Here is a 27,269-nt window from a genome sequence, read left to right as displayed (position 1 = left end):
CTAGCCGCGTAATATTTAGTTACCTACCCTACTTTTAACTACTAACTCCTGACGTACAAGTAAATGATAGTTAAACTATAGTATAACTAATCAATTTATAAATTATTAAAGTTTATGTCCTATCTATTGGCCTAAGAGCCCTATAATAGTACGCATTGATTGTACTTATAGTCTCACGGTATTAAAGCGATGCCTTTGGGAGAATAGGGTATGGAGTACGAGAGGAGTAGCGCCGCTTCGGCTATATTTAGACACCGCGTTATAGGGAGCTTTTGTTGTGACCCTCAGAGCCACGGGTGGAAGGTCACACATGAGTCTGGGACTCTTACTTTGGTAGTTTAAAAGGCCTTGCCTCGGGATGCTCATCATGGAGCTCCCCATCTTTAATTCACCATCAATTACAGGTCACACCCTTTCTTCTGCATCTTGTTTTCTTTGCATTTATACTTTTCTTATTTTTCTACGGCAGCTGACCATGCCCAGTGACCCTCCCAAGCTGTTTTTCCCATAGTAAAACCAGCTTGTTAGAGTCTCCCCGCATCCTCCTTCGCTAGAGACTCTCCCCGAGAGTCTCCCCATCGTGCGCCTCCGGTGTCTGCATCGTGAGCCGCATAGTGGAACCTCCCGGATAGCCCCCTGCAGGGACATCTCCAAAGTGAGCCTCCTTTGGAGTCTCCCAGGGAGCCTTCCAACCGGACCCTCCTACCGGAAGGTCACAACAAACCACAACACCACAACTATACCCTCAACTAGGCCCTGAATAAAACACCCTCGTGACAGTGACTCGCTCGCAGGCCGCACTTCAAGTAGGACAAAGAATAGAAGCTATAGGCTCGCAAGCTATATAATAAGCACCGGATTAGCCTGAATAGAGGGCTAGTATCCTTCTGCACGCGTGTAAGGCACGAAATTTAAAGAATAAAAAGTCGATAATATCTCTAAAGTAGAATGCGAGAAGTAGGCTACTTTTATACATGACCCCTGAACCCCTGAATCCTCCGTGAGCCCCACTACCTCACACATACCCTCAGGCCTGTGGCCGCACCCCATACCAGTAGTTGAGTAGTGGAATTATTGAATAATGAGATTGTAGATGTAGTTTTTGAGAGTAATTTAGAGGAGTGACAAGCTGGTTATATGGTAGTCGCCGTCACTGCTATAGCGAGCCAAACCTCCGCAGGGTACATGCCCGTTACGTTAGTCTTAAATGTATTGATGGCCTTTATAAACTGTTAGGACCTTTAGTAAGCGCAGATTTGGTCCAATGTCCCTCCGTAAATTTAGCTCAGATCGCGAAACCTTCGATAATGGTGAAAGCGAATCGTGCGTCTAGGAGTGCTCTTCGACACATGTTAGCGTAGGCGATCAAAATGTGAAATGCGTACGTTTCCCTTGTCTGACATGATATTGCGGGCAGCGAGCCAAACCTCTTGGCCGACGTAGTACTTGCGGGCAGGCTTGCGTTTCCGGTTGGCATATTCCTCCTGGCGGGCCTGGGCTATGCAGATTTTTGATTTGAGGAACTCGTGGATCTCTTGCATTGTTCGGCGTCTCTGGCTCTCAGGGACCGGTCGGGTACCATAGGCTCAAATCCCATGCGGGGGTCTCGCCATAGACAACGATTCCACCAAATGTAGATAGAATAGATAGATAAATAAAGTTCTATATCTGCTTGCCTCAGCCGCTGCCAACCTAGCCGCGATAATGGACGAGCTGGCCTTTAGCTGCGCCTGGGATGGGCAGTAGGCCTTGCCCAGTGGATCGACGAAGTGCTAGTCTGCGCGGCTCGCTCAATTGATACATGAGGTGATCAACATTGGCGTTGTTGGTACTTCCTTCCCAGACGTTTGCTCTATTTAGCTCTGCCTGCTCAAGGTCGACGACCGTCGCTCGCCCATCGTCCGAGAGCAGGAAGTTGTCCGTTTTCATGTCAGTATACTCGACTCCATACCCCGTTAGCGCTCGAAGAGCATCTTCAAGGCAGTTGCGTAGGGCTTCCAGGTCCTTGTCCTCGGGTAATCTACCCTCGCGTAGGAGCTCGTAGACGGTCTTTCCACGGATAAATGATAAAACTAAGGCTGGAGACCCATCATATACTCCCTCGCCGTAGAGATATGGGATGACAGTCCCCTGAAGCGGTTTCAAGACCTCGTAGACCTGCTTCTCCCTATCGAACTCGTCTTCCCAGCCCGCCTTTCGTTTTTTGAGGATGATTATCGGGGGGAGAAACCATCCAGGGTAGTATGTCCGTATTCGAGGGCAGCAAGTGGCAAAAAACTGGATCAATGGGAGAAAGAGTGGCTGTTTGAGCTCCAGGCGGTACACGGTACGACGCGGATCCAGTAACTTGGAAGTCTGAGCTAAGACAAGCTGGCCACCGATACGGAATTCCTTAACCATGTTAGTGCTATACAAGGAGGAAGGCTGGAAGCCAAATGTAGGCGCCTTACGAGAGGAGGGCTGGCAACCTGCAAAGGCTGGCCATCATCTTCGTCCATCTTGAGGTGGATAGACTGCGCTTGTACTGGCAAAGAGGGAGGATGCGCTAATGACAAGGAAAAGTTTTTAATCTGGGCCGGAACCAAATATGAACAAGCAAACGCTCCCACCTTGCCCTGCAGGTATCCGAACGGGCACAGTGCACAATATGTGGAACAGGATGTTGGGACCCGGCACGGCAAGGCGGCGTCAGCAAGGGACTTTTCAATTTGTCGGCTGCAATTTCATACTCTAGCCATTACTGCAAACAGTTCCCATTGTCGTACGCCAAAATATTCCCGCCATCATCTACCCAGACCCAGAACCCGCCCGTCTGATCCCTTATAAACTGGCGTCTGTATCCGTTGGGTTGACCAAATTCGTGCGCGCCAAGAGCCCTTAAATTGGAAGCTTGATTTTGAGACATAGCCTGAAGAAAACAACCATCTTTTTCCCCTTCAGTTTGTGAGACCACACCTTGTAATACGAACCAGCCGTCCCGACTCGCATTTTTGGGGGCTCAATCGTGTCAGGCGGCAGCAGAGATATGTAAAAGGTGATGATATTCTGAAGTGCTTCAACAAACAACTCCGGAGAGCAAAAACCTATCCCTATCAACACTGATTTGTGACCTCAGGGCCGAAGCCCTGGGAGCAACCTGTCTGAACCAATCCTCCGAGAGCAATACCTCCCACACCCCCTCCCAGGCAGGCCCACAGCCAAACCAGACCTCCTCGTCGCCGAAAATGAAGCCCGTGACACCAAATAAACCCTGCAAACCTGGTGGTGATCTATCTATTCCATACAACCTGAGTCCTCCTATTCCAAATTCAACCACGGTACCCTCTTTGATACCATGCCCAGTAGCTCAACGAACCTCGCATGCATCACTCTGTGGAGCGCCTTTGTCATCCCATCTGCCGGCATATCAACTCCCACAACATACTGTACATTAAAAAACCCTCTCATAATGTCACAGTATCAGAGCGATGCCTTTTGGAGAACAGGGTGTGGAGCACGAGAGGAGTAGCGCCGCTTCGGCTGTATTTAGACACCGCTTCGTAGGGAGCTTTGCTCCTCTTTTCCTTTCCCTCGCGTGATAACAAGACACTCACCCTAGTCCTGGTCGGCACTGTGACATATAGTATGGCAGAAACTTATATACAATATGTTGAGATGGGTGCTATTGGAACCTGTAGAATATAGGCTCAAATAGCTATCGGCGCAGTACACTAAGAGTGAAGAAGACTTTGACTGCAGTATTCGATAGTAGCCGAAGCATTGAAGGAAGAGGGATTACAGAGACGGTGCCCTACAACATATAGAAGGTAATTACTGTTATATAGGCTTGTGAAGCACTAAATAAATGTGGTGAACCAGTATATTAATTGAACTTAAAGACTAAGAAATATTATAGTTAATAGGGTATTCTCGAACTCAATGCCGTCATCCAGTTTAAGCAGTCCAATATCGGTATCACCGATTACTTCTCGCAGACACCGAACCTTCGTGCCTGGGTCGCCTTGTATTGCCCTGTAAAAAGTTTTTTCTTCCAAGCAATCTGTCTCCCGAAGATGTTCTTTGCCTTTTTTTTTGTCATGATCCATCCAAGTATGACGGGGTATAGTCACCCGCCGTTCCACCCCTTTCCGAACCAGTACACCTGCCGATACGCTACTCCAGATTGCACGGCTTGAAGAGGTGGATGAGATTTGGGCCCCTGGGTAAAACTTTTCATCAGACAAAATGTAATCCGTATTGTCCTCTTTCTTGCATCGTTTTTCTCCATCGATAGTAATAAGTTCGGTTGGGGAGAATGCCGGAGATATATGCTATCGCTTCGGCGTCGAGAAACAGTGTATTCGCCAGCAGTGCCATCTGGTCCCAAGTCGGTCCATCAATCGCGTTGAAGTCTTCCAGTCCTGGTATTTCCGAAGTAAATGGTTCTCCTTGTCCATATTCTCCGTATAATGGCCAGAAAGCAAAATCGTCGTCGTCGAAATCCCGCCAAATCGGTACAAACCCGCCAACGCTACGGGGAAGAGTCCCTATTCCGGCAACTGTACTATCGCAATCGAGTACAACAAATGGGTCACATAGCTCCATCGCTGAGACACCAAATGTATCACGTAAATGTGACTTGATTATGCGCATTTCCTCATCCGTAACTGACGCCCATCGTAAACATCCCGCATCATCCACCAAGCTGATATTTAGAGGGCCGATAGCATCTCTATCCCCCCGATATATTCGTCCGCCCGCATTTCATTTTGTTTTGGGGTAGAAATCGGTTAGTTGAAGCGCGGTATCGCTAAAGCATCAACGGTGGGTTTCAACACGAATCTGGACCCAACTGTCGGGAAGCGCTCGGATAGAAGGTGTTGAGTTGGCGGTATGGTGTTGAGGAAAGATTATTTTCGAGCGACTTAACAGCGGGGAAGAAGCCATCTTTTATATAGAACAGCTTCAGCTTGGTAGACAGTTCGTATACTTCCGAGTCATACATCACATCCAGTAAAGTTAAAGTTTCAAGCTATCTAGATCAACGTGGCGTCAAACTTACCACAATGCACCTTACCATATCCCAACATATACTTTCCAGTTTACAACCACGAAGCTGCTGAACCAGAGGCAAATGCGCTGGTCGGAGCTACTTAGTGACTTCCACTTCCAGATCCAGTACCACGCAGGCAAGCACAGAACGATCCCGGATGCGTTATTGTTGAAATACAGCTTTTGTTTGTGGATTTTACAATGTATCTGAGCCCTGTAGAATACATGGCTTCAAAGGCAACACAATTGCTTGGAATCAACAGTGTTTACTGAGGTTTAGGGACTACGGCAACCGGAGTGGAACTCGGCCCCTCTGAAGCAATCTGAGGTCCTGGGAAGCCGGATGCCAAGGCTAGCGCCCTGCAAGGGTGAAAACAGTAGCGCAACGTAGCCTGTAACCTTATTTTAGCTAGCGCACTTAGCGGGCGTTCGGCTTGGTAAGTAACAGGCAAGTTCACTGTCTTTGTTCCGGAACCTCCGTACATTTTCACTGTTTTGTTTGTCTCCCCCTGTCCCCCCTGAACCTGCCCAAAGACTCCTCTCAGTCAAGTTCCCCAGTGATATACCCCCCCAACCTCCTCCCCTGCCCATCAACCCCATTCTGCAGTCTACCAGCCAGCTGATTCTGCCCCTCTACCAACCTCCTATGCTCCTGAAGCCGCTTCGTCATCCTCGCCTCGGACGCAGCATCAACCCGGTCGATCGCCTCTCTCTCCCGAACCCTAACTGAGCTCATCTGATTGGCATAGTCAATCATCTTCTCCTGCTTCCTCTCCTCCATCTCCAGCTCAGCCTCCTTGATCAGCCTCGCCCTCGTCAAGCCAGCCTCGGTCAGGCGCTGCTCAGCTTCCACGTTCGCCTCCCGCTCAGCCTTCCGTCGCTGAAGCTCTTTCGCAAAGGCCTGATCAGCTTGTCTTTGGCGTGTCTGGTGAAAGTCGAGCTCGTCTTGGCGCATGCGGCGGGTGCGGGAGTCTTCGATCTCGGCGCGGGTCTTGAAGAGCTGGTTTTGGAAGTCGGCGATTTCTTTTTGGCGGGTTAGGGCGGCGTTGTGTTCTTGTTTTTCTTTTTGGATCCGAGTCTCGAGGGCGCGACGCTCACGTTCAGCTCGGAGAAGCTCGGGCGGCAGGTTCATTGCGCCCTCTGGTTGGGGTTGGGCAGGGTCGTTGCCGTAAAAGACGTCCTTGCAACGGTTGGCTTTGAGCAGCTCCAAGAGTTGAGCCTTGGTTTTGATGTTGGGTAGGACTCGCTGGACATATTGCGATGGCGAGTATGTGTATGTCCCGTCAGTGAACTGGTTGTATGGCTCGTTGATGTACTTCCAGACCCCTGTCTTCAGCAAGGCACTTGTTGTGGCGATAGGATCCAGACTCTCCAGCGCGAGCAGTAGGACGGTCTTGCCCTCACACTGGATTGTAAGATCTGACCCAGCTTCCCTGATCAGATAACTCATGCACTTTTGCATTTGTTTTTCCTGACTTGCTGTCAGCGAGCCTCCGCTTGCAGCGTTTAGGCATAGCTCTCCAAGTGCACTCCGACCACCATGCAGGGTGCTGGGAAAGTCGACATCATGGCCAAAATCGACCAAGACCTTCAGGGCCTGTAGGTTCAATTCCCTGGCCGCGTTGTGAACAGAGCCATCATTCTGGCTTGCATTTGGATCAGCTGCCAAAATGTTGGACATGATGCTTGTGCCCAGTTCGCCACCCATCTCAGTTGCCATTGTCATCGGCGTGTTGCCCGTCACATCCATCACATCGACCTCGGCACCGGCGAGAATGAGACATTTGACTACATCCTGCCTTCTGGCTCGGATAGCCAACATGAGAGGTGTTGTCTTGGATATTTTGGTCTCAAAATTCACCTTTGCACCACGGATAACCAGCAGTTCAATGACAGAATTGCTGACCCGCTTCTGTGGCTGTGAAATAGCCCAGAATAGCAAATTGACCTGTTCTTCCTCGTCAATATCCTCCATAACTCTCATCGTGGTCAGTTGATCGTGGTAATAGCCCGCATCAAGCAGCGTCTCCATGATTTTGGCAGACCGCGGAAACTTGTTCAAGGCTCGGAATAGCACTGGTTCGGTACCGACAGCGGGTGGAAACATGACGTCTAGCCTCTCCTCTCCATCCTGATATTCGGTGAAGAGAGTGATGAGTCGAAGGGTGTCTTCTTCCGATAGATCCGCATGGTCGAAAATGTAGCCGAATGCGATGGAAACGGCTCTTGAATCCGGATTCTGTTGTAGGACCTGTCGAATAAGGTCTGCATCTGCCCGCTGAGCCGCCTTTCGCAGCACGATGCCATCTTCGTAAGACACGTCAACCTTGTGTTGAAGTAGCAGACTAGCGAATCTGCGCGCCAGCTCGTCCTTCTCCGCGTCATATGCATCGATGGCCGTCATCAGCGCCAGTGTCAGGCTCTCCCCCTCTGCCCCCTTGGCGAGTAACATTTTCGCGACCAGGAAACCTTTCTCCGTAAACCAAGTCACCGATGCCTGTGGGGTGAACGCTTGTTTGAAGGTCCATGACACATCCTTCTGTGGGATGTCACCCGCCAAAAGCAGCTGTAACACATCCACCAGCAGCATCTGAGCTGCATCCGTCAGCGTCTCGCAGCCATTAGACAGCGGCGATGCCCCGTTCTTGAGCAACAGCCCAACCAGCCGCAAATCTGGATCCTCCTTCACGACTCTGTTCAAAGCGATGTTGACCTCCTCGCATGGCGGCATTCCAGCTTGAAACAACCAGTCCACAACCTGTAACCTCGAGTCCCTGCTCAACTTTCTGCTTGCCTTGAGCGACCGCAGCAAGGTCACCTTGTTTGGCTTCTTTTCCTGTTCCCTGCCGCTATCGATGCCAAGCATAAGCTTCAAGCACCCCATATTTGCCCCTCTCGTGACATTCCAGATAGCCTCTCCAGCATTGTAGTCCACGCTTGCCCCATGCTGAAGCAGCAGTCTCACGAGCCCTTCGCCGTCATCCCCAAACTTGGCCGCCGAAACAAGCTGTGCGTCCACAACCTCACCTTTGACCCCCTTTTGTAGTAAGATGCGGAACACATCCTCCCGGCGCTTCAGATCAACAACCTGACTCGCTGCCAGGAACCCCTTAATAAGGGTTTGCTCCCCGACCTGGCCACCTTGGCCTCTTAAAAGCATCTCCATCACATCCTTAGCTCCTGCTCCACAAGCCTCCACAATGGCTTGTCCATCGCGGTGATCAGCGCTTGCTCCGTAGTCGGAAAGAACCCTTCCAAGCTCAATATCGCCGTCTGAGGCAGCAGACAGCAGTGCATCAGAAACAATCTGCCCCTTTACCCCCTTAACGAGCAGCGCCTTGCATATGGCCACTCTTTTGGTCTTGTTTGTAACCAAGAGCGCATCCACCAACCCATCCTGCAGTACTTGTTGCGAGTAAACCGTGGACGACTTGTCCAGCACCAGCTGTACAATCTCAGGGTTTTCCTTTTTGATGGCGGTGAGGAGAGCGTCGCCCCCAGAGGAATCCGCATGGGTAGCAAGGAGTGAAATAAGAGGTAGGTCGTTCGGGTGGGCATTGATTGCATAAACCAATGCCCGGTTGGCCTCGGCTCCTGGCGCTCCTGATTCTATCAGTTTCTGGGTGAACGTTAGTCTATCCATGGGGTCAAGAATATTGAGCGATTGTGGGAGGGCCGCGGCAAGTGATGTAGCATTGGGGTTGACGGTGAATAACAGGTCGACTATGGCAGAGTCGGCCGCCTTCACAGCGCACGACAGAGCGGCCGCTTTATTGGAGTTTACATCCGCTCCGGCTGCGAGAAGTGAAGAGATGACGCCAAGTTGGCGCTTTTCTGGTGTTATCTTGAGAAGCGTCTGGACCTCTTTGACAAGTATGGCGTTCAGGATGTTCTTATCCCGTGTTCGGCGAAGAATGGAGTCAACCTTGGCCGCTTTTACTTGGTTTGTCGGCACCTCTGACAACATGGCCAGCCCTTGAAAGAGTGTGTCTGGACTGGGGCCACCGTATTGTAGGACCAGTTCCAGCAATGATGGTTCGGGATCATTAATGGCTGCCTCATGTCAGAGACGTCAAAGAACACACATAACGTATGACCACGTACCTGAAGTAACAGATGCTCCATGGTCAAAGTTGACATCTGCCCGTCCTTGTTCCAGGAGAAGCCTGGCAAGTTGCATATCCACGGGCTTGACGGCCAGAGTATGTACCAGTGCTTGCGATGTCTCACCACGACCAGCGCTCGGAATAAGCAGGCTAAGCATGCGGTATCGTGTCTCCCTATCCGGCTCTTCCATAGCCTTCATGACGGCAGCAGCCATTGTTTGAGGTGCTGGCTTATTTGTGAGCAACCTTTCTAGAAGAGGGAGATCCCGAATAGCTATAGCCGACAAGACGCCAGCACCATCGTTGAAATTGACGTCGGCGTTGAATCTGAGAAGCATGCTTATAAAGTTTTCGTCTCGGCGTGGGGGCTGTTCTTCGATCGCCTCTTGCAGAGCGACCGAAACACAGGGGCTCGACAGGCCCGCGGTTAGAAACTGTTCGGCGATCTGATATCGAATCGTCGGCTGAAGGGCTCGAACGAGAGGAAAGATATGGTCCAGAGTTTGTGTACTTGGCCTACCGGCCAACAGCTGTTTCACCATTTGCAACTGACCCATCTGGACCGCGATGCTCAAGGCCAGACCATTCCTATGATCAACTGACGCAACCGCGTGTCTAACAGCTACCACACCATGCTTCCAGTTTCCTAAGTTGTGACTAGAGGCTGGCTGCCCACCGGGAAACTGTGGGGTAAGTAACAGTTGGGCAGATTGAAGGTCGTTGGCCTTTACGACATCGATAAGCACTTCGTGTAGAGGGGGCCCGCTTGCCCCTTTTCGAAGCAGGAGACTGAGCATAGCATGCCGATCCTCGGGTGCAATAGTTTTCGGTATGCTATCGAGGCATTCCGAGGCATATGCTGGGCTAAGTGTAGACCTTTCGCTCAGTAATAACTGGGCCAAGCTAGTTCGTCCGGTGGACAAGGCGTGCCGCACAATGGCAGCCTCTTGGTGCTCAATTGAAGCTCCATAAGACACGAGTAAATCAACCATATCATAATACTCGTTGACAGAAGCTTGAGCGAGTGCCATCGCAATCGGTTCCCCTGAAGCACCAGCACAGAGGAGGGCCTCGGTGAAGGGAAGTCTGTCATTGGGACCAAGTGAGGGGTGTTCCACCAACTGTGCAAAGCTTTCCAGAACACCCTGGCCACCCTGTGTAGGTGGTTTTGTACCGGTAAGGATGGCAAGGGCGATATCGACCCTGCACTGGGAGATGGCCGTCTTGAGCGCTTCGGCTTTGTGGTAGTCCCCATCAGCTGTCGACCGGCTGAGCCTCATAACTGTATGAAAGCAGCCTTTACGTGTAGCGTCAACCATGGACATGGATATCCATTGTGATGATGGCCTTCCTTCCGATTGCAAGATCAAGCCGACTAGATCCGCATGGCCACCCATGATGCAGAGCTGCCTGAAGGCGTCCTGGGCATCTTGGGTTTGCGTGGAGTTGGCCCCTTGGTGAAGCAACATGGCCAGCATTTCTAGATCCCCAGATCGTATCGCAAGAGGAAGCGCTGCATCCAGGGTGAGGGGATCGGCATACTGGACCAAGACAGCAACCATGTCGGTGTGCCGGTTTTGAACCGCCCTTTGCAGCACTCTGCTTCTTTCCAAGTTCTCCAAGCTTTTTCTCCGAGTGAGGAGGTTGGTCTTATTTTTGATGGTTGACACATTGACATTTCCTCCCGCGTTCACCAGCTTGGCAATCAAGGCATCCGCAACGCCTGGCGCTCCTCGATTGGTGACCAGAGCGTCCAGAGCCTCGAATATTTCGTTGGGATCCCAGGTTCCTGAGGGCTTTTTGTTTGAGCTGAAAGCGCGTTTGATGCTTGCATTTTGAGAACTTTTGTTACCGTCCGCAGAGGCGCTCAGTCTTTGCCGCTTCAGTAACTCTTCTGCTTGAAAATCATCTTGTGGTGTTCGTCGTTGTGGAGGTCGCTGTTGAACTGTTACCGGTGGAATGGTTGGGTGGATACCCCAAGCGGCGGCGATCTGCTGGAGCCGTGCCCGACGACCACCGTCGTGGCTAAAGGGTGAAGTCATCGTCATAAACTGTCGAGCTCGGAAAGATCATGACCAGACAGATGTGCGTATATAGCTGGAAAGTCTGTGTCGAAACGCGGATATGTTTCGTCTTCGGCAGAATTAGGTGCTGCTCCGGTCTTTCTGCTTGGGCTGTAAAACCTTGTTCACTGAGAAGTGATCGTCACACCGCGGACAAAGAAGTCACCCTCGGAGGTGTTTTTGCTGGAGGTGTCAACGATGAACTCCCAAGATGCTGGTAAAGATCAACAAGCTGGAGAGAAACAGAAGATCCAGATGTAACGGTTTGTCGGCCAGTCTCGCGTCCAAACTGGACGGTTTGCGTGGCCAGCCTCGCGGTGGTGTACGTGGTTCTGTGGGCCCGTTGCCGCTACTCTGCGACGATCACAGCGCGCCAAGGCAGTTTTTGACGCGCTGCGGAACGAGCTTTCGGGGTTGGTTTGAAGGATGAATGAATGCGAGGAGATGGAAAAGACTAGAGAGTTGTACCAAGAGGATTAGACCATGGAAACTTGAGATGACGAGGCACTTTCGCATTTCTGGTTGAATATTCACGGCGTCTATTATTGGGGCGCTGTGTAACTCGAGCTTAAGCCCCCTGTGAGATGGGACAGGTTACAGGGGAAGGAAGCTCACAGCTAGGCTTGGAGCTTGACTTTGCAATGCATAAGCACCCTCCCTACAAAATAATTGGCACAGCAAGCAAGTTGACCTCATATTATATTGTCAACACTGCCTCAAAGGTAAATTGATAAGACTTCAAACTATCTTTCAAGGCCTTGTTAACTATCTTTAAGGATCTTTAAACTATCTTTAAAGGCGTATTATCTATCTTTAAAAGCCTAGCGATTATCTTTCGAGGTGTGGTTTATAATACAATATGTGTTTAACCCACTTCTGAGTGCCAGTTATTTTGTGGTGAGAGTGATAGGTTGGCTTTGAAGCCGCTGTCGCAAAGCACAGCCACTGAATTGGCCACGAAGCCGCAGCGTTTCGAGCGCTAAGCAGCCCCACCAAGGACGCCAATCAAGATTTCAAAACGCGGGGCAGCTTCTTTGACGATTTTATTCTTTTCTGCTATTCTTTCTGGTGCTGTCATGACGGAAGGGAAGTTATAGTCCGCCGCCAGCTGGTGTGGAAAAAAGCAAAGCGGGTTGAGCACGGAGTTTTGTCCGATGTACCCGGAGGACGCATGCAAGCCCAACAGATCTCACGAACAGCCAAGGCAGACAGACTTGAACACACCACACTTTCTCAAACTCAAGGCCTGAAGGACTGAGATTCGGTATATCCCGGCTCACGACGTGGGAGCACGACGTTGTTGCCAGAGCTCCTCTTCAACTAAATCCGACAACCGCATACTGATGACATCATTAGTCATCCCCGGATCAACCTCCGACTCGGTCCTAGTCGTATGTGTAACATGATGTAGCATGAAGAGGGGAAGCTGGATATCGTGAAATTCCGAATGATATTCTTGTCATCGGCTTCAATGTCGGCGGTAAAGATGTAGGGGGAAGGATCTGATCATTTAAACGCAGTGAATTTCACGTTGATGCTTTTCACGAAATCCTTCACCTTGTCAACTTTGTGAATAAATAACACCGGCCCCATCGACAGTCCGAGACACAGTCCATCCGGCTACGATAGTTCATCCCGAGTGTCTTACTCAGTCCGGTCCTTCCCCACGCTGGACAACATACCTACCTCAGATATCCCATCTTCATGTGCTCATCCCAACAGCACCTTTGATAACGTCAGCGTTGCTATCACAAACCGCCGGTCCGAAGTAAACAAATACTCATACAAGTCAAAATGGCACCCATGCCCAAAACCATGTTCGGCGTTGTTATCCCCCGTCCAGGTGGCCCCGATGTCCTGGAATACAAGACCGGCTTACCCGTCCCTTCCCTCGGTGAAGGCCAAATCCTCGTCCGCAACGAGTATGTTGGCGTCAACTACATCGACACGTATGCTCCCCACATGCTCCCCTCATTTAATCCCCTATCCTAACCAACACCCAGATACTTCCGCACTGGTCTCTACAAACCTCCCTCCCCCTCCTCCAACAGCAACCACCCCTCCACCAACGGCTCAAACGACACCCCCTCTCCCTACCCCCTGATCACAGGCAAAGAAGCCGCCGGCACCATCACCGCCTCCTCCCACCCCTCCTACCCCGTCGGCTCCCGCGTGGTCTACCTAGCAGACAACACATACGCCCAATACACCCTCCTAACCTTCCCCCTCACCCAAGCCACTATCCTCCCGGCCTCGCTCACCCCCGAAACCGCCTGCGCAGCCTACCTCCAAGGTCTCACCGCCCTAACTTTCATCCGCGAAGCAGCAGGAATCACCCAGCAACTCGGAATCTCTGAAGGACCATGGACCCTCGTCCACGCAGCAGCAGGCGGGACAGGCTCCATGCTCGTCCAGATCCTCGCCGTCATGGGCGCCAAGATCATCGCCACCGCCGGCGGCAAGCAGAAGTGCGAATTGGCCAAGAAGTTGGGAGCAGGATGGGTGGTTGACTCTAGCCTCCCGCAGGAAGAAGTCATCCGGCAGGTCAAGGAAATCACCAACAACAAGGGCGTAGACGTGATTTTTGACGGGGTGGGCAAGGCGACGTTTGGAACGGTAGACCTAGATGTCGTGGCGAGGAAGGGGACGATCATTGTGTTTGGGAATGCGGTAAGTCCCCCCCCGCCCTTTTTTTTCTCGAGTTGCGTGGGAAAGCTGACAAGAGAAAAACAATTAAGTCTGGCGCTGTTGAACCGGTCGACCTCTTCCGCCTCATGCCCAAAAACATCAAGATTATGAGACCTTCCATGCCCGGATACATCACCACCCCAGAGGAAAAGGAGACCTTTACAAGCGAGCTTTTTGACTTGCTCGTAACGGGCAAGATCCACGCCAATATCCACCAAATTTATCCCCTCAAGAATGTTGCCCAGGCGCACATCGATCTGGAGAGCAGGAAGACCACGGGCAAGCTTCTCCTCAAAGTCGAATAGTACCTTGATTGGCGCTTCCATGGTCACGACCTTTTGTTTTGTCGAAAATAAAACGAAGTATCCATTCAAATAAACGAGAAAACGTCTTCTTTTATGTCTAACCATTATCTCTGTAATAAAAGCCCTGAGAAGAATACATGGTTTGCAGTTCCCGTCTGCTGCCAGCCTGCTAGTCATAAACAATCGTAAACGCATCAATCTTTTCTTAGTTCTTGTGCTTGCTCGCCTTCAACGCATCCAGCAGCTCGGCCGGCGGGTCTTGTCTGTACCCCCTAGGGTTGTTCTCCACCCAGCGCCAGAGATCAGCGCAGGCATCTTCCAGCGTCAACTGTGTCTTCCAGTGGAGTTCTTCGTTTGCACGGGCAGGGTTGGCTGTCAGGTCAAGCACATCGCCCTGTCTCCTCCCAACGACCTCGTACGGCAGGTCCCGACCGACAACCTTGCTGAAGGCTTTGATCATCTCGAACACTGTGCTGCCGCGGCCAGATCCCAGGTTCCAGGCGCGAACCCCAGGCTTGTGTTCGCGGAGGTAGTTGAGGGCAGCCAAATGACCAGAGGCGAGATCGAGGACGTGGATGTAATCGCGAATCGCGGTGCCATCTTTTGAAGCGTAGTCTGGTTCACAAGTGTTAGCCGACCATCTAGCAGGGGTATAACAGACTTGTAATGACCTACCATCACCGAACACCAACAGCTTCTCCCTCTCCCCCGTAGCGACCTTGCCCAGCAGAGGGAGCAAATTGTAGGGAACACCCTGCGGATCCTCACCCATAATACCACTGGGATGCGCGCCGCAGGGGTTGAAGTAACGCAGGAGCGCCCCGTTCCACTGCTCAAAGGGCTTGCCTGCCTTCTGGTTCTTCTGCCTCTGGGCATGAATTTGGTCGGTAATCACCTGCTCAATCATAACCTTGGTCCGGCCATAAGTATTGGTGGCTTCGATTGGGCAATGCTCAGGGATCGGGATCATGTTGGGGATGCGGGTGGCATCGCCGTAAACGGTAGCCGACGACGAGAAGACGATGTTGGTAACATTGTGCTTCTCCATGGAGCGCAACAACGAGATGCTGCCGCCGACATTGGTTCGGTAGTAATCCAGAGGAATCTCGCCTGATTCGCCGACAGCCTAGGTGGGAGACAAGAGTTAGCCTGGGCCCATGATGTAGCAAGCGTTACACTGCGTTGCGCTGGCGGGGAAAAAGCGCATCTGTGGGTAAGCGCATGTCACGCAGCTGATCCGGAACTTGCCTTGAGAGCTGCAAAGTGAATGACACTGTCGATTTCTGGGTGCTTCGCAAACACTTCGTCGAGGGCGGTTTCGTTGGTCACGTCGACCTCGTAGAACAAAGGCCGCTTCCCACAGATCAGCTCAATGCGATCTACCGCCACCTTGGACGAGTTGTAAAGGTTGTCGACAATGACGACATTGTAGTCATTTTCGAGCAGCGCAAGGGTGGTGAAAGACCCAATGTAGCCGGTGCCACTGTAAGCCACCCATATCAGCGTCAGATGTGTTTCTTTTTTTTTCTGGGGAATTTGGCGGGGATGCTTTTCGCGGCTGGCACGCCCATGCGGGGGAGTGGACAGCGATTGCGGAGAGGGGTCTCAGGGCCGCAGAGGTGAGAAACGGGCTTACCCAGTGACGAGAACGGTTCCCACGGCCATGATCTCGCGGGATTAGGTGTTGAAGTAGCGAGGGTCGGGTATAAAACGAGGAATCAAACGAGCGAGAGGATGGGGCAGAAAGAATGAACAAAACAAGGTCGCGTTGGAGGAGCAGGTCGCAGGTTATTAAAATGAGAGGTGCCTGCTATGGATGTGGTCAGCACAAAGTCGCAAATCGAATCTCGCTAGCCCGCAGCCAACCGTGGGGCAACCGTCTCTCCACCTCCCACTTCGTGCTTGTGACGCCCGGGGACCCCGCCTTGCAACACCTGCGTCGTCCCCTGCTCGCCCAGCTCACGGGCGCGAGTGAGGTCACTGGCAACATGTTAAGCTTCGTGGGGATGGGGCCACCATTGAGTGGCTTGGAGCTTGAAACAGTCTCGCTGCTTGACAGAAAAACTCAAAATATCGAATCGAGCAATGGACAAGGCAACTGTGAAGATGACCGATGAGGATCCCTTTCACGTGGAATTCAACCGCAGACAGCAAAGATCACCATGGAACCGTTGTACAGATGCGCAAGAGTGGCTCAAGTCGAACCCTGATTTTCAGCAAACATTTGAAGGAAGCGGTGGAGCTTCACAGGGGAATACGAAACGGATGGCGCATTGGGAGTAGATCCGACAATGGTAGTGCGTATGCAAGTGTGCGGCTTGTGTTCATACATGATGGAATGTCGTGCCAACTTCAGGTGCTTGTTCAAGGTATTAAATAAATATGCCCAAACCCTCAATTGAAAGATATCCCATTGATAAGTGCTAGGTCAAGATTCTTAACAAGATGTGGCTGATCGGGAAAAGACATCTCCACGAAGTTGGAAAATGGGGGAGTGTGCGGATGCTGGGAAGGTACGCGGGAAGGTTTGGATGAGTTGCCTGCCGGGTAAATACGTGGGGGGTAAAGTAGATATCACTGCTGAGTCACCAACGTTGCTGCCACACCAACTTTCCACCAGCCACTAACACGTATCAGCAGCCACGAAAAACTGAGCCACATTGACCGAACAACAAGTTGGTGAAGAAGCACAGACCACATTGCTGAGACGGGAAAAGGCTCAATTGCGCAGAGCTCCAGCTTCGAAAAACGCGCCGATCCACTGGCACGGCAGATGCTCTACAGACCACCAGGAACGGCCACTGAAGAACAAAGCATGTACACCTCGACAGGCTCATGAAAGGGGAACAAGCTACGAGGCCATAAAGAACCAGGCCGTTTTCAGCACAGAGACAAGAGCTTTATGTCCGCTTGCGATGTGTCGTGTAAAGTCAACAACAGTCTGCGCGTCTTCATCTCTCATTTTAGTCGCTTCAACGCCCCATCCTCGAGCTCTCTTCATCCCATCTCTGACCAACCATGATATGTACCGTCGCCGCGACTGAAAACTAGCAACCACCCGGCAAACCATTCACCTTGCCTGTCTGGCGACTCCGGAGCAATTGATTGGGATTGAGCAGGGAAGTGACGTGTCGGTTGCTGTTGGGCAATTGGTCGCAACGAAAAAGAAGGCGAGGCAAAGGCTGTTGCAGCCTTGGGATTCGGCATTGGGGCCAGACACGCTGTCACACTGTCACACTGTCACGCTGAACAAGAAGGTAAATCTACACCTCACGAGTCACCCCCTCAACGTCGTCGGGCTTCAACGCAGCCTCTTTGCTATCGCCAATCTCATTTGTTATTTGTTTGCTCCCTTCCTCTCACTTGTTCCTATTGTTGTATTTTTTTTAAAAAATTTTTGAATAGTCTGCCAGTACTGAAGTCTCATGTTCAGCAACCCAGCTTGTTATTGTATATCTTGCTGAATGTTGGGGCTATCATTGTCATTTGCGATTGAATTTTCCCTACTTTTTTCTTTTCACTTCACACATCAGCTTTTCACCACTCACCATTAGCGATCATGACTGACGCCCTCAGCAGTCCAACAACATCGTTGCACATAGCATTGAATCTCGGTCAAAATCCAATATCGCGAGGAATAGGCTCTTCTAAATCGCTTCAGCATAGCGCCAATTCACCCTCGCTTTTCACCATGCCGCCTAGACAACACCCAGGTCGTGGCGGCAATGTCCCTTCGCCCTCACCTCAGCAGCACGGACGAGCTGGCACGCCCTCCTCTGTACGGTCTTCCAGAAAACCCATTGATACGACGGCTGTCAGGATCGATATGCCAGTCAAGTACAGCACCTCATATGGCTCTGCAATGGCTACGTTTCCGGACAGAGTCAGGATCATGGGAGGAGGAAACGTACGCAAGGCAGTGCACGGAGTTATTGATACGGTCATCAAAGATAACGAGGCTGCCAATGCCCGCCTGTTAGCAAAGGAGAAGGAACTGGCATCTCGCACTAACACCTCATCGGCACACACACAACAACCTGTGCAACCTCTCCCGCCTGTGCAATCTCTCCCGCCTGTGCAACCTCTCCCGCCTGTGCAACAGCCTCAGACTGTACGCAGGACACAGGTTCCGGGGAGAACGACGCTATCTCAACAGATTTCTCGCTCGCAATCGGAAGAGTCGGACCAACAGGGAGGGGACCGGGAAAATGACGGGCCCTCTCAGCAAACCCTTGTCGACTCACAGCAGGGCGCCACCACTTCGATGAACAGGGGCATGATATCTGACAACAGGTCGAGATCAGGCTCTGCAAGGTCGAGGTCGAAATCACCACCCACTCAGAACCGGAAGAGATCTCACGATTCCGTTTCCCCCGAACTCCCCGATGTCACCAGCCCTGAATTGGATAGGTTGACCGCGCGAGTGGATGCCCTACGACAATCCAATCAAGCCGAAGCCGAAGCGCGTGCGGAAGCTCTCAAAGCTCAACATGTGGAACTCGAAAAGCAACACCGCAAAGAAAAACGCGAAAAGAAACAGGCGGAGCTGCTAAAGAGAGCGATTGCTATTGACAAGGCTCGCCTAGCTGCACTGGCTGGAAACAACTCGGCGGCCGGTTCTCAAGTCGCGAATCCACATCAACAACAGCCCCCTACAACTTCGAATCTGCTTCCTTTTCCTCCAAACTTCTCAGTACATTCACCTTCATTCGGTGCCCCAATTCGAATACCAGGTGGTGAGGTGCTTCAGCCACCTGGGTACTCGAACGCTCCAGGAACCACGGATGGTGCTTCTCGCAGCTGGCAGGAGGAAACCAATGTTGCTGTCGTCGACAGCGCAGCTCATGTCAGGGTTGGGTCACCAGCCGTCGGTCATGTAGCAGCCAAACCGCAACCAGGCTCATTGGAAGATGCGCTGGGAACAATGGGGCAAGCCAACAGAACAATAAGTGTTAGGGGGGGTATGGCCGGTGCTAATCCTGGTGGTTTTACCATGGCGAACGTTAGTCAGCGTCCTGGTTGGCGTGCACGAGCGGGGGTGGATAGGGCGCCCTCAATCTCGAATCCTGCTGTACCTGCGGCCCGTGTCGGTACTGCTGGGAGGCCAGCAGTTGGCGGTGGAGGCGGGCCTAGGAGAGACCCAGATTCCTCCGATTCATCATCCAGCGACGAAGACGATAGAGCCGGAAACGCCGATCATGGAGGTCGATATACCGGTCCTCGAAACAATACTCACGGCAATCGGGCAGGCCGTTGGCCCACAGGAGGTGGAGGAGTCAATCGAAGTACTGTCGCGGCAGCCACTGCGTGGGTGGGCGATGTGCTGGGCAAGGGAGGCGATATCTTGAGCAGGATTTGGTGGCCAACTGTGAAATGGTTTCTTGCGGCCTCCTTCGTTGTCGCCATTTGCTCTTTCTTGCTTGGTGCTGGAGGTCCGATACTTGGGATGATGCCGTCGTCTCCATACACGAAGGGTGGTTCGTTGCCGGACATGGCTGTGTTCACGGAGCAGCAGTACAACGATTTCAAAGCGTTTTGGGAAAAAAGAGCCACCGCTACCGAGTTGGCACTCAGGAGTGTCCAATCCACACTTCCGAAGGTGGTTCGCGTAACCAAAGACAGGGATGGCAACATCATTGTTGCCAAAGAGTTCTGGGAAGCCATCCTGGATCGCATGAAACACGAGCCCTCCATTCTCAGGCTTGAAAAGGGAAAAATCAGCGACGCTCACTGGGATGCTGTTCGGTCTCGAATCAAAAGTACGGGGCTGGATCACTCTTTCGAGGACTGGTTCGAGAAAAACAAGCACAGAATCACGAGCCTCCTCTCCGGGCACCCAATCACCAAGCCAGTCACCTCTGAGGCCGATACATATCAGGACACGGTCACGAGTCGCCAGTACGTTGAAAATCTCCAACAGCAAATAGCGATATCTCGGAAAAGCTTTGAAAGGGATTTGGAGGCTCTACGCAAGGAGCTTCACGGACTCATCGAAGAGCAAAAACATAAGACGGGTGGTCTGAGTAAGAAAGAAATTCAAAAGCTGGTCAAGGAGATCGTTGGCAAGGAACTGGGCTCTTCCCCCATCAGGCCTGGCAAGCGAAGCCCAAGCGCCGCTATCATGGACATGTTGAACCGCCATGTCAATTGGTTTTCCTTTGGAAATGGTGCACAAATCGACAGCAGTCTTACTTCTCCGACCTACAGAATCGCGAGGCCAGCGATGGGCACTGTGGCGTGGCTCAGGGCCATATCCAAGAAACCACAGTTTCTCCATGACAGCTTCCATGCTACCTCTCTCTGGACAGACAGCGGTCACTGCTGGTGTGCTGGTATCTATGCTGGCAAGAACAAGCAGAAGCTCCCGGCTGACATCGGCATCAGTATTGCCGGCCTGGTTATTCCCAAGTATGTTGTGGTCGAGAACATCAATCCGGGGGCCACAACCGACCCTGACTCCATGCCCAAGGACATTGAAATCTGGGCCAAATTTGAGAACCAGGCCAAGAATTCGCAGATGCAGAAGTGGATGAACACACAATTCCCTACTGCGGCTGCCAATCCTCGCAACGCCGGCCACCTTCGGGAGGAATTTGTCCAGATTGGCAAATTCGAATACGAGTATCGTCATGTGGATAACGGCGTCTTTATCCACAAGCTTTCTGACGACCTAGTTACACTTGATGCTGTCGTCGATACGGTGCTCATTAGGGCTGTCACGAACAATGGTAGCCCGGATCATACTTGCTTCTACAGACTTCGGCTCTACGGGCAAGAGGTTGACGAGCACACTGGAAAGCACATCGGATCGAGCTCGTGGTGAGTTGTGTTTCGGTGATGGGGATGGAAGAGGAGCTGAAAGGGAAGCGACAAGTTGGCTGGCCAGGCGTTTTTTCTCCTTTGTGTTTCACCCAATGGTTTATCTATATATTTTTTAGTATCACGCCGTTTCAGTAACATCTATGAGTGGTCAAGAACTTTACATCGAGCTAGGAGAATGAAAAAAGAGGGTGGTCGGTCGGATACCCTAGATTACACGATACCCCGGTCAGCATGTTGTTGACAAGGCAGCTTCATTTTGGCTGCCAGGTTTGGGTTGGGTTTGCTTTCTTTGAGGGCTGAGAGCAAAGGAGCAACGGCGGGAGACATGATTTCAGACGGCGTTGATGGATGCTTTTGGTACTTGAGTTATGCACATACAAAGAAAAACATGAATAATTCAAGATGATATATACCTTTAAACCTGCTGTTAATGTGATTGACAAGCTTACTGCGCCAACCCCAACCCTTCTGTCTATCGGCACTCTGTCTTGGCGCTTTTGGCTGGTGGGTTGAAGTGGGGCAAGTGGCAGAATTCCTTCTCCGCCAAAATTTTCCCTGGCTTTCAGCAGAGCAAAGCAATTGCGCAAAGAAGTCGATCCTGGACTCCAGCTTCCATTTCGTTTCGACAATTTTCCACGAGCTGCGCGGGAGCACGACACAACGACAGCAGACACTAAAATTCAACATGGCGCCTACTACTGGCGGCGCAAAGACTGTTGTCGCTCATCGAAACAAAAAGAACTCCAAATCGGCGGATGCGACACCGAAAAAGCCAGAGACGAAGACACTGAAGAGAAAAAGAGGACAGGATGAGCTCGAGAAGCTGAAGGCTGCCATTCAGGAGCTTGTGGGTTGCTCAATTGCATTTTATACACCCTCTTCCGGTACAAGTTTCTAATGGATGGATATCACAGGACCCAAAATCGCCAAACCTCACTAAATTCACCGACCTCCCTCTATGCGCCGCGACCGCGTCCGGCCTCCGTGCCTCCCACTTCGAGGTTCTGACAGACATCCAAAAAGCCGCCATTCCCCTCGCTCTCAAGGGCCATGATATCCTCGGCGCCGCCAAAACCGGCAGCGGCAAGACCCTCGCTTTCCTTGTCCCCGTCCTCGAGAAGCTCGTCCAAGCGCAGTGGACTGAATACGACGGCCTCGGCGCTCTCATCATCTCCCCCACACGCGAGCTCGCCGTCCAGATCTTCGAAGTACTTCGCAAAATCGGTCGTAACCACGTCTTCTCGGCAGGCTTGGTCATCGGAGGCAAGTCGCTCAAGGAAGAAGCCGACAGACTCGGCAGGATGAACATCTTGGTGTGCACCCCCGGCCGTATGCTTCAACACCTCGATCAGACCGCTGGTTTCGACGTCAACAACCTCCAAATGCTGGTTCTCGACGAAGCAGACAGAATCATGGACATGGGGTTCCAGTCTGCAGTCGACGCGCTGGTTGAGCATCTCCCCAAAACAAGACAAACGATGTTGTTCTCGGCCACCCAGTCGAAACGTGTTTCCGACCTTGCGAGATTGAGTCTCAAGGACCCGGAGTATGTCTCGGCACACGAGGAAGCACCGACAGCCACCCCGACCAATTTGCAGCAGAGCTATATTGTCACACCCCTTCCCGAGAAGTTGGACACGCTCTGGGGCTTTATCCGAACGAATCTGAAGAGCAAAATGATTGTCTTTTTCTCGTCAGGGAAACAAGTACGGTTTGTGTATGAGAGCTTCAAGCGCATGCAGCCTGGTATCTCGCTGCTGCATTTGCACGGCCGGCAAAAGCAGGTTGGGAGAATGGAGATTACCCGAAAATTCACCTCTTCCAAGTACGCTTGTTTGTTCGCCACGGATGTTGTCGCGAGAGGAGTTGATTTTCCCGCTGTGGACTGGGTCGTGCAGGTAGACTGTCCTGAGGATGCGGACACGTACATTCACAGGGTGGGTAGAACAGCCAGATACGAGAGCAAGGGTCGGGCGGTGCTGTTCTTGGATCCGAGTGAAGAGAAGGGGTTTCTGTCCAGGCTCGAACAAAAAAAGATTCCGATCACAAAGGTCAATGTTCGGGAGGGAAAGAAGACGAGCATCAAGGGAGAGCTGCAATCTCAGTGCTTCCAGTCGGCGGACTTGAAGTACCTCGGACAAAAGGCGTTTATCACATATGTGAGGTCGATTTACGTGCAAAAAGATAAGGACGTGTTCAAATTCAACAAGATGGATCTGGATGGGTATGCGGCCAGTCTGGGATTGCCGGGTACGCCACAGGTGAAATTCCAAAAGGGGGCGGAGGAGATGAGACGGGCGAATAAGCAGGCCAGCAGGATGGCGTTTGATGTTGGGTCGGACGACGACAGCAGCGACTATGACGCCGAGGGCAAGCCGAAGAAGAAGGAGGTCAAGACCAAGTACCAGAAGATGGCGGAGAGGCAGAACCAGGATGTGTTGTCTAGTCATTACCGGAAGCTGGTTGACGAGGGTGCGGAGGACGACGACGAGGACGATGGGTTCTTGTCGGTGAAGAGAGTGTTGGGCGATAAGGAGCTGGATGAAACTGCTGAAGGAATCAACGGGAAGGAGATTGCGGGCGCAAAGGTGGTCAAGATTGGTGACCAGGAGATCGTTATCGACTCGAAGCGGGCGGAGAAGAAGCTCATGTCCAAGGCCAAGGTGGCCAAGATGATGGGCAAGGGGCAGAAGCTCATTTTCGACGAGGAGGGCAATGCCCAGCCATTGTACGTCTTGCAGGGTCTGGAAGACTTCCAAAAGGAGGGAGATGCGAAGGAGCTCAGGCAAAAGTTCGTCGAGGCCGAAGGGGAGAGGGTCAAGGAGGCGGATGTGGAAGACAAGGAGTTGGCTAGGAAGAGGAGAAAGGAGAAGAGGGATCGGGCCAAAGCTAGAGAGAGAGGTGAGGAGGTGGAGAGGGAGAGAGGTCCGATCACTCAGCTTGATAGCGGGGATGAGATGGATGAGGACCCGTTGGCTTTGCTTAGGAGTCTTCCTATTGCCGGTGGCGGTGGTGAGCAGTCTGAGGAGGATGAGCCACCGAAGAAGAAGACAAAGAAGTGGTTCCAGAACGACTCTGACGTGGAAGACCAGCCCGAACGGAAAAAGAAGGCCTCCAGTGGTAAAAAGGTCATTGAAATGGGCTACGAGCCGGATAACTTGCAGGACTTGGAAGCCCTGGCTGCCGGTCTTTTGGAGGACTAGTTTTGGTCTGTTTTTGCGGTCAAGGGGTAGTAATGATAATGGATTTTGTCTGTTTAGCGACAATGAAAATTCTGTGTTATGTGTTACTTTACGATTTGTATGCCTATAATAGAGATCAACTATGCCTAGTGTGATAGCTTAGACGCGTACAAGATATAGTAAGAGGCGGTCTTACACAAGGCCTTCCTGGATAGTATATAGGCCTTGTTAGATAATGTGAAGGTCTTATTATATAGCGTAGAAGGCTTGAAAGATAGTGGCAGGGTCCTATTTGGGCATTGAAACGTCTCTTGGGGGAGTAAAAACGTACAGCTCCGGAATAGAAGGGTGTACATTGGGACAAGTAAGGCTGTCATGCAGGATATTAGCACCCTTTCAAAGACAAACATGCATTATTTTCACCTTGAAAGATATTTCTGGGATTCGAAGGGGTATGTAGGTACTGACCCCGACCAGAAGAGTACTACTTTGCATTCGAGCTATTTGATCTGGTCATGAAATGACACCTCCATGTCACTGGGAGAGCATCACTTGCCGAGGTTCAGAACGCAGTAATTTTGTCGATTCGTAGCAAGTCTTGATACCTACAATAGCACTATTGTCTTTGATCTCGCCGTTCCATGTCATGTTTTCTTGTCTGCTCTTCTGTTTATTGAATGACAGTTCTGAGTTTAGGTATTAGACATTTGCAGCAGCCATCTGCCCGTCCCGCTCTGAGGACCGAGAGGCCGAAGTTCGGCGGGCCCAACAAGAGCGTCACGCTCTGAAAAAAGAGTCACGCTGACTGAAAACCTTGTCATTGTAGCAGCTCGGCATGCATTATCAGATCCGAAAGGCAGGCACCGGGGCCTAATGCTTGGGAGCTAGCTGACCTGCGGAGAGCAAGACCGGTTGTCGTTTCTCCACGAGTGTGGTTATACCAACAAAAGTCCGGCACCGCCGACTAAGAGGCAAGCGGTGAGAATTTGCCCGAACAAGTCCACCAGGGCGTCGAGAGCCCAGACCATTGTGGATAACTGATTGATTGATAAGATGTTGAGCTTTTTTTTATCAGATCGAAGCTCATTCATCCATTGGGTCAAGCGATCAAAAGCGGGTCCAAGGCCAAGCTAGCGGGACGATTGTGGATTTGATGTGGATCTTATGCATCTCCATCGGAGGAAGCTTGTTGCCAAAATCGCACATCAGATGGTCTGAACAGATCTCGCGATGTCACGTCGTTGACTTCGAGCTTTTGCCAGCGCGAGTCTTGTTTTCGAATTGTGGCCTCGCGCTGGACGTTATTCCATGTTTTATTGATGAGTGGCCGTCATATCTAGCACACGAGCTCTCTGACTGACTTCACTCAGGCGGCGGCGATCAAATACCATCAATAAACAGACTTCTAGGCTTTGATGCCAAGGACTGGCTCTGTCAGGAACGCACATTGCGAAGTCGAGCGTCTGGGTAGTTCCCTGCCCATGGTGGAGAGGTAATGGGGACCGTGACATGGTTCTACTGAACCGTCAGCTTCGGAGTTTTGGGCCTGGCATCTGCCTCCATGCGAATGCGCCTTCGGAGACGGCTCGGGCTGTGGTGGATAATGAGAAGATACGACCGTAGGGATATATAAGCAGCATCCCAACTCGCTATCCTGGGGTTTGTGATCATTCTCCTCACTACCGCTTCCCTCCTCCATCTCTTTTCAGACTACAGCTTCTTCTCCAGCTTAGCCAGCTTCCATATCCTCACGATGAAGGCCGTCGTAATTCTCGCTTTTGCCACCCTTGGCCTAGCCGGTGCCGTTGGAAAGGGACACGGAGGCTCCGGAGGTGGTCGTGGAGGCCCTCCCGGCAAAGGCCATGGGAGACCTCACCCTCCCAAGCCTACACCCAAAGTCTGTAACCCGATGGACAGCTGTAACCGCGAGATCCTCGGCCTTGGTCGCAAGCCCGTCTCCCTTGAGACGCGCAGCGCCGACTGCGCTGAGTACCTGAAGGTTACCGTCACTGGCGCTCAGCGCACCTGGACTGAGACCATCTATACCACCTCCGGCCAGATCGCAACTACCCCTGCCCCGGCTCCCGTTGTCACCGCCGCCCCCAAGCCTGTCCCTGCCTACGCTGACGAGTGCCGTCGTGATGACGACTACGCCTCCGCCTGCGGCTGCCTCAGCGTCAACGTCACCACCACCACAGTCCGCGCCGCTCCCGCGTACGAATATCACTTCGGTCCTGCCGAGAACTGTGATGAAATCGCCGTCCGCGAGATTCCCGAGTGTGCTCACGAGTGCTTCAACACCCTCACCCCGGCGTGGGGCTGCACCGGCATCAGAGATATGGAGTGCCAGTGCGGTGTCAACTTCCAACCTATTGCTATGGCCATGGGCGAGTGTGTTCTTGAGCGCTGCACCCAACAGGAGTACAATGCTGTTTACCCTGCTGGTCTCAACGGTAAGTCTTGAACACGTCCTGGCTCCTGGTACTATCTAAAAATCTTAACTGACATGGGATAATAGCCTGCCGCTGCGCTGCTGCCTCTGCCAACCTCCCCCAGCCTACCATCATTCTTTAAATTGGGCTACTAGACTAGAGGTTTCAAAGATTCGGTCCGTTCAGGTTAGCTAAAATGCTTGTTCAATCGGGCTTTGACCAAAATGCACCTTGCATATAATATCAACACCATGACCGTGATATCTTGCCCCTTTTCAGGTGGAGCAAGCTGATCCCCAATTCTGCCTTTCACTTTTAATCGACACAAGCACATGATACATGTCAGTCCTTAGAGGTACTGTCATTAGCCTTGTATGGTGCCTCCGATTTTCTGATTCTGGCCTCAAATGCACTTTCTGCTGCACATAGGTACCTTCCCATTCTCTTTGAAATGATTGGAAAAGTGGGATGACCAGGCCACCTAAATGTTATCACACACAACAAGTGCACGTCTCAAGCGCTCTCACTGCACGAGATTGGCAGCTCTGTTATCTGACCGACCTGTTTCTAGGCCAAGGAAGTTGCATTTGTGAAAGCTGAGTAGTTGAGTTATTTGGTGTACGCCTGCGCCCACCTAACG

At 51.8% G+C, this 27,269-nt stretch overlaps 7 protein-coding genes across 7 annotated transcripts; 4 read left to right on the top strand and 3 right to left on the bottom strand.

Annotated features, from left to right (window-relative positions):
- Positions 1-1,692: 1,692 nt before the first annotated feature.
- QC763_0027630 (uncharacterized protein) lies at positions 1,693-2,567 on the bottom strand (the record flags this gene model as incomplete). Its single annotated transcript, XM_062905478.1, has 2 exons — positions 2,451-2,567; positions 1,693-2,424 (listed from the first exon to the last, which is right to left on the bottom strand). The coding sequence occupies exons 1-2, from the start codon at positions 2,496-2,498 to the stop codon at positions 1,693-1,695; spliced, it is 780 nt and encodes a 259-aa protein (XP_062772078.1). The 5' UTR covers positions 2,499-2,567.
- Positions 2,568-5,462: 2,895 nt separating this feature from the next.
- On the bottom strand, positions 5,463-11,780 carry QC763_123420 (uncharacterized protein). The gene is made up of 2 exons (XM_062908909.1): positions 9,136-11,780; positions 5,463-9,084 (listed from the first exon to the last, which is right to left on the bottom strand). Exons 1-2 carry the CDS (start codon positions 11,183-11,185, stop codon positions 5,573-5,575), a joined length of 5,562 nt encoding a protein of 1,853 aa, XP_062772077.1. The 5' UTR covers positions 11,186-11,780; the 3' UTR covers positions 5,463-5,572.
- Positions 11,781-12,229: 449 nt separating this feature from the next.
- QC763_123410 (uncharacterized protein) lies at positions 12,230-14,349 on the top strand. The gene is made up of 3 exons (XM_062908908.1): positions 12,230-13,149; positions 13,204-13,870; positions 13,939-14,349. The coding sequence occupies exons 1-3, from the start codon at positions 12,995-12,997 to the stop codon at positions 14,191-14,193; spliced, it is 1,077 nt and encodes a 358-aa protein (XP_062772076.1). The 5' UTR covers positions 12,230-12,994; the 3' UTR covers positions 14,194-14,349.
- A 49-nt stretch (positions 14,350-14,398) lies between these two features.
- GAL10 (UDP-glucose-4-epimerase) lies at positions 14,399-15,858 on the bottom strand (the record flags this gene model as incomplete). Its single annotated transcript, XM_062908907.1, has 4 exons — positions 14,399-14,808; positions 14,869-15,319; positions 15,442-15,676; positions 15,830-15,858. 4 exons carry the CDS (start codon positions 15,856-15,858, stop codon positions 14,399-14,401), a joined length of 1,125 nt encoding a protein of 374 aa, XP_062772075.1.
- A 1,894-nt stretch (positions 15,859-17,752) lies between these two features.
- Positions 17,753-21,016, top strand: QC763_123390 (uncharacterized protein; the record flags this gene model as incomplete). The annotated part of the gene is made up of 2 exons (XM_062908906.1): positions 17,753-18,232; positions 18,269-21,016. 2 exons carry the CDS (start codon positions 17,753-17,755, stop codon positions 21,014-21,016), a joined length of 3,228 nt encoding a protein of 1,075 aa, XP_062772074.1.
- A 526-nt stretch (positions 21,017-21,542) lies between these two features.
- On the top strand, positions 21,543-24,358 carry DBP4 (ATP-dependent RNA helicase dbp4). Its single transcript, XM_062908905.1, has 2 exons — positions 21,543-21,862; positions 21,930-24,358. The coding sequence occupies exons 1-2, from the start codon at positions 21,701-21,703 to the stop codon at positions 24,216-24,218; spliced, it is 2,451 nt and encodes an 816-aa protein (XP_062772073.1). The 5' UTR covers positions 21,543-21,700; the 3' UTR covers positions 24,219-24,358.
- Positions 24,359-25,306: 948 nt separating this feature from the next.
- On the top strand, positions 25,307-27,147 carry QC763_123370 (uncharacterized protein). The gene is made up of 2 exons (XM_062908904.1): positions 25,307-26,650; positions 26,716-27,147. Exons 1-2 carry the CDS (start codon positions 25,951-25,953, stop codon positions 26,769-26,771), a joined length of 756 nt encoding a protein of 251 aa, XP_062772072.1. The 5' UTR covers positions 25,307-25,950; the 3' UTR covers positions 26,772-27,147.
- The last annotated feature ends 122 nt before the right edge of the window (positions 27,148-27,269 follow it).

This window comes from Podospora pseudopauciseta, chromosome 1, assembly GCF_035222475.1.
Source record: "Podospora pseudopauciseta strain CBS 411.78 chromosome 1, whole genome shotgun sequence".
Taxonomy (NCBI): domain Eukaryota; kingdom Fungi; phylum Ascomycota; class Sordariomycetes; order Sordariales; family Podosporaceae; genus Podospora; species Podospora pseudopauciseta.
The sequence above is the reverse complement of the archived record's forward strand: the minus strand, read 5'-3'. Positions and strand labels throughout refer to the sequence as shown.

What these genes read in the sequence shown, in the direction of transcription:
- QC763_123370 (XM_062908904.1), top strand. Translation starts at nt 25,951, where the DNA reads ATGAAGGCCGTCGTAATTCTCGCTTTTGCCACCCTTGGCCTAGCCGGT. An exon ending in TTACCCTGCTGGTCTCAACG is followed by an intron (nt 26,651 to 26,715) that starts GTAAGTCTTGAA and finishes ATGGGATAATAG; the next exon opens with CCTGCCGCTGCGCTGCTGCC.
- QC763_123420 (XM_062908909.1), bottom strand. Translation starts at nt 11,185, where the DNA reads ATGACGATGACTTCACCCTTTAGCCACGACGGTGGTCGTCGGGCACGG. An exon ending in TGGAGCATCTGTTACTTCAG is followed by an intron (nt 9,085 to 9,135) that starts GTACGTGGTCAT and finishes GACATGAGGCAG; the next exon opens with CCATTAATGATCCCGAACCA.
- QC763_123410 (XM_062908908.1), top strand. Translation starts at nt 12,995, where the DNA reads ATGGCACCCATGCCCAAAACCATGTTCGGCGTTGTTATCCCCCGTCCA. An exon ending in GGCGTCAACTACATCGACAC is followed by an intron (nt 13,150 to 13,203) that starts GTATGCTCCCCA and finishes ACCAACACCCAG; the next exon opens with ATACTTCCGCACTGGTCTCT. An exon ending in TCATTGTGTTTGGGAATGCG is followed by an intron (nt 13,871 to 13,938) that starts GTAAGTCCCCCC and finishes AAAACAATTAAG; the next exon opens with TCTGGCGCTGTTGAACCGGT.
- DBP4 (XM_062908905.1), top strand. Translation starts at nt 21,701, where the DNA reads ATGGCGCCTACTACTGGCGGCGCAAAGACTGTTGTCGCTCATCGAAAC. An exon ending in AGGCTGCCATTCAGGAGCTT is followed by an intron (nt 21,863 to 21,929) that starts GTGGGTTGCTCA and finishes TGGATATCACAG; the next exon opens with GACCCAAAATCGCCAAACCT.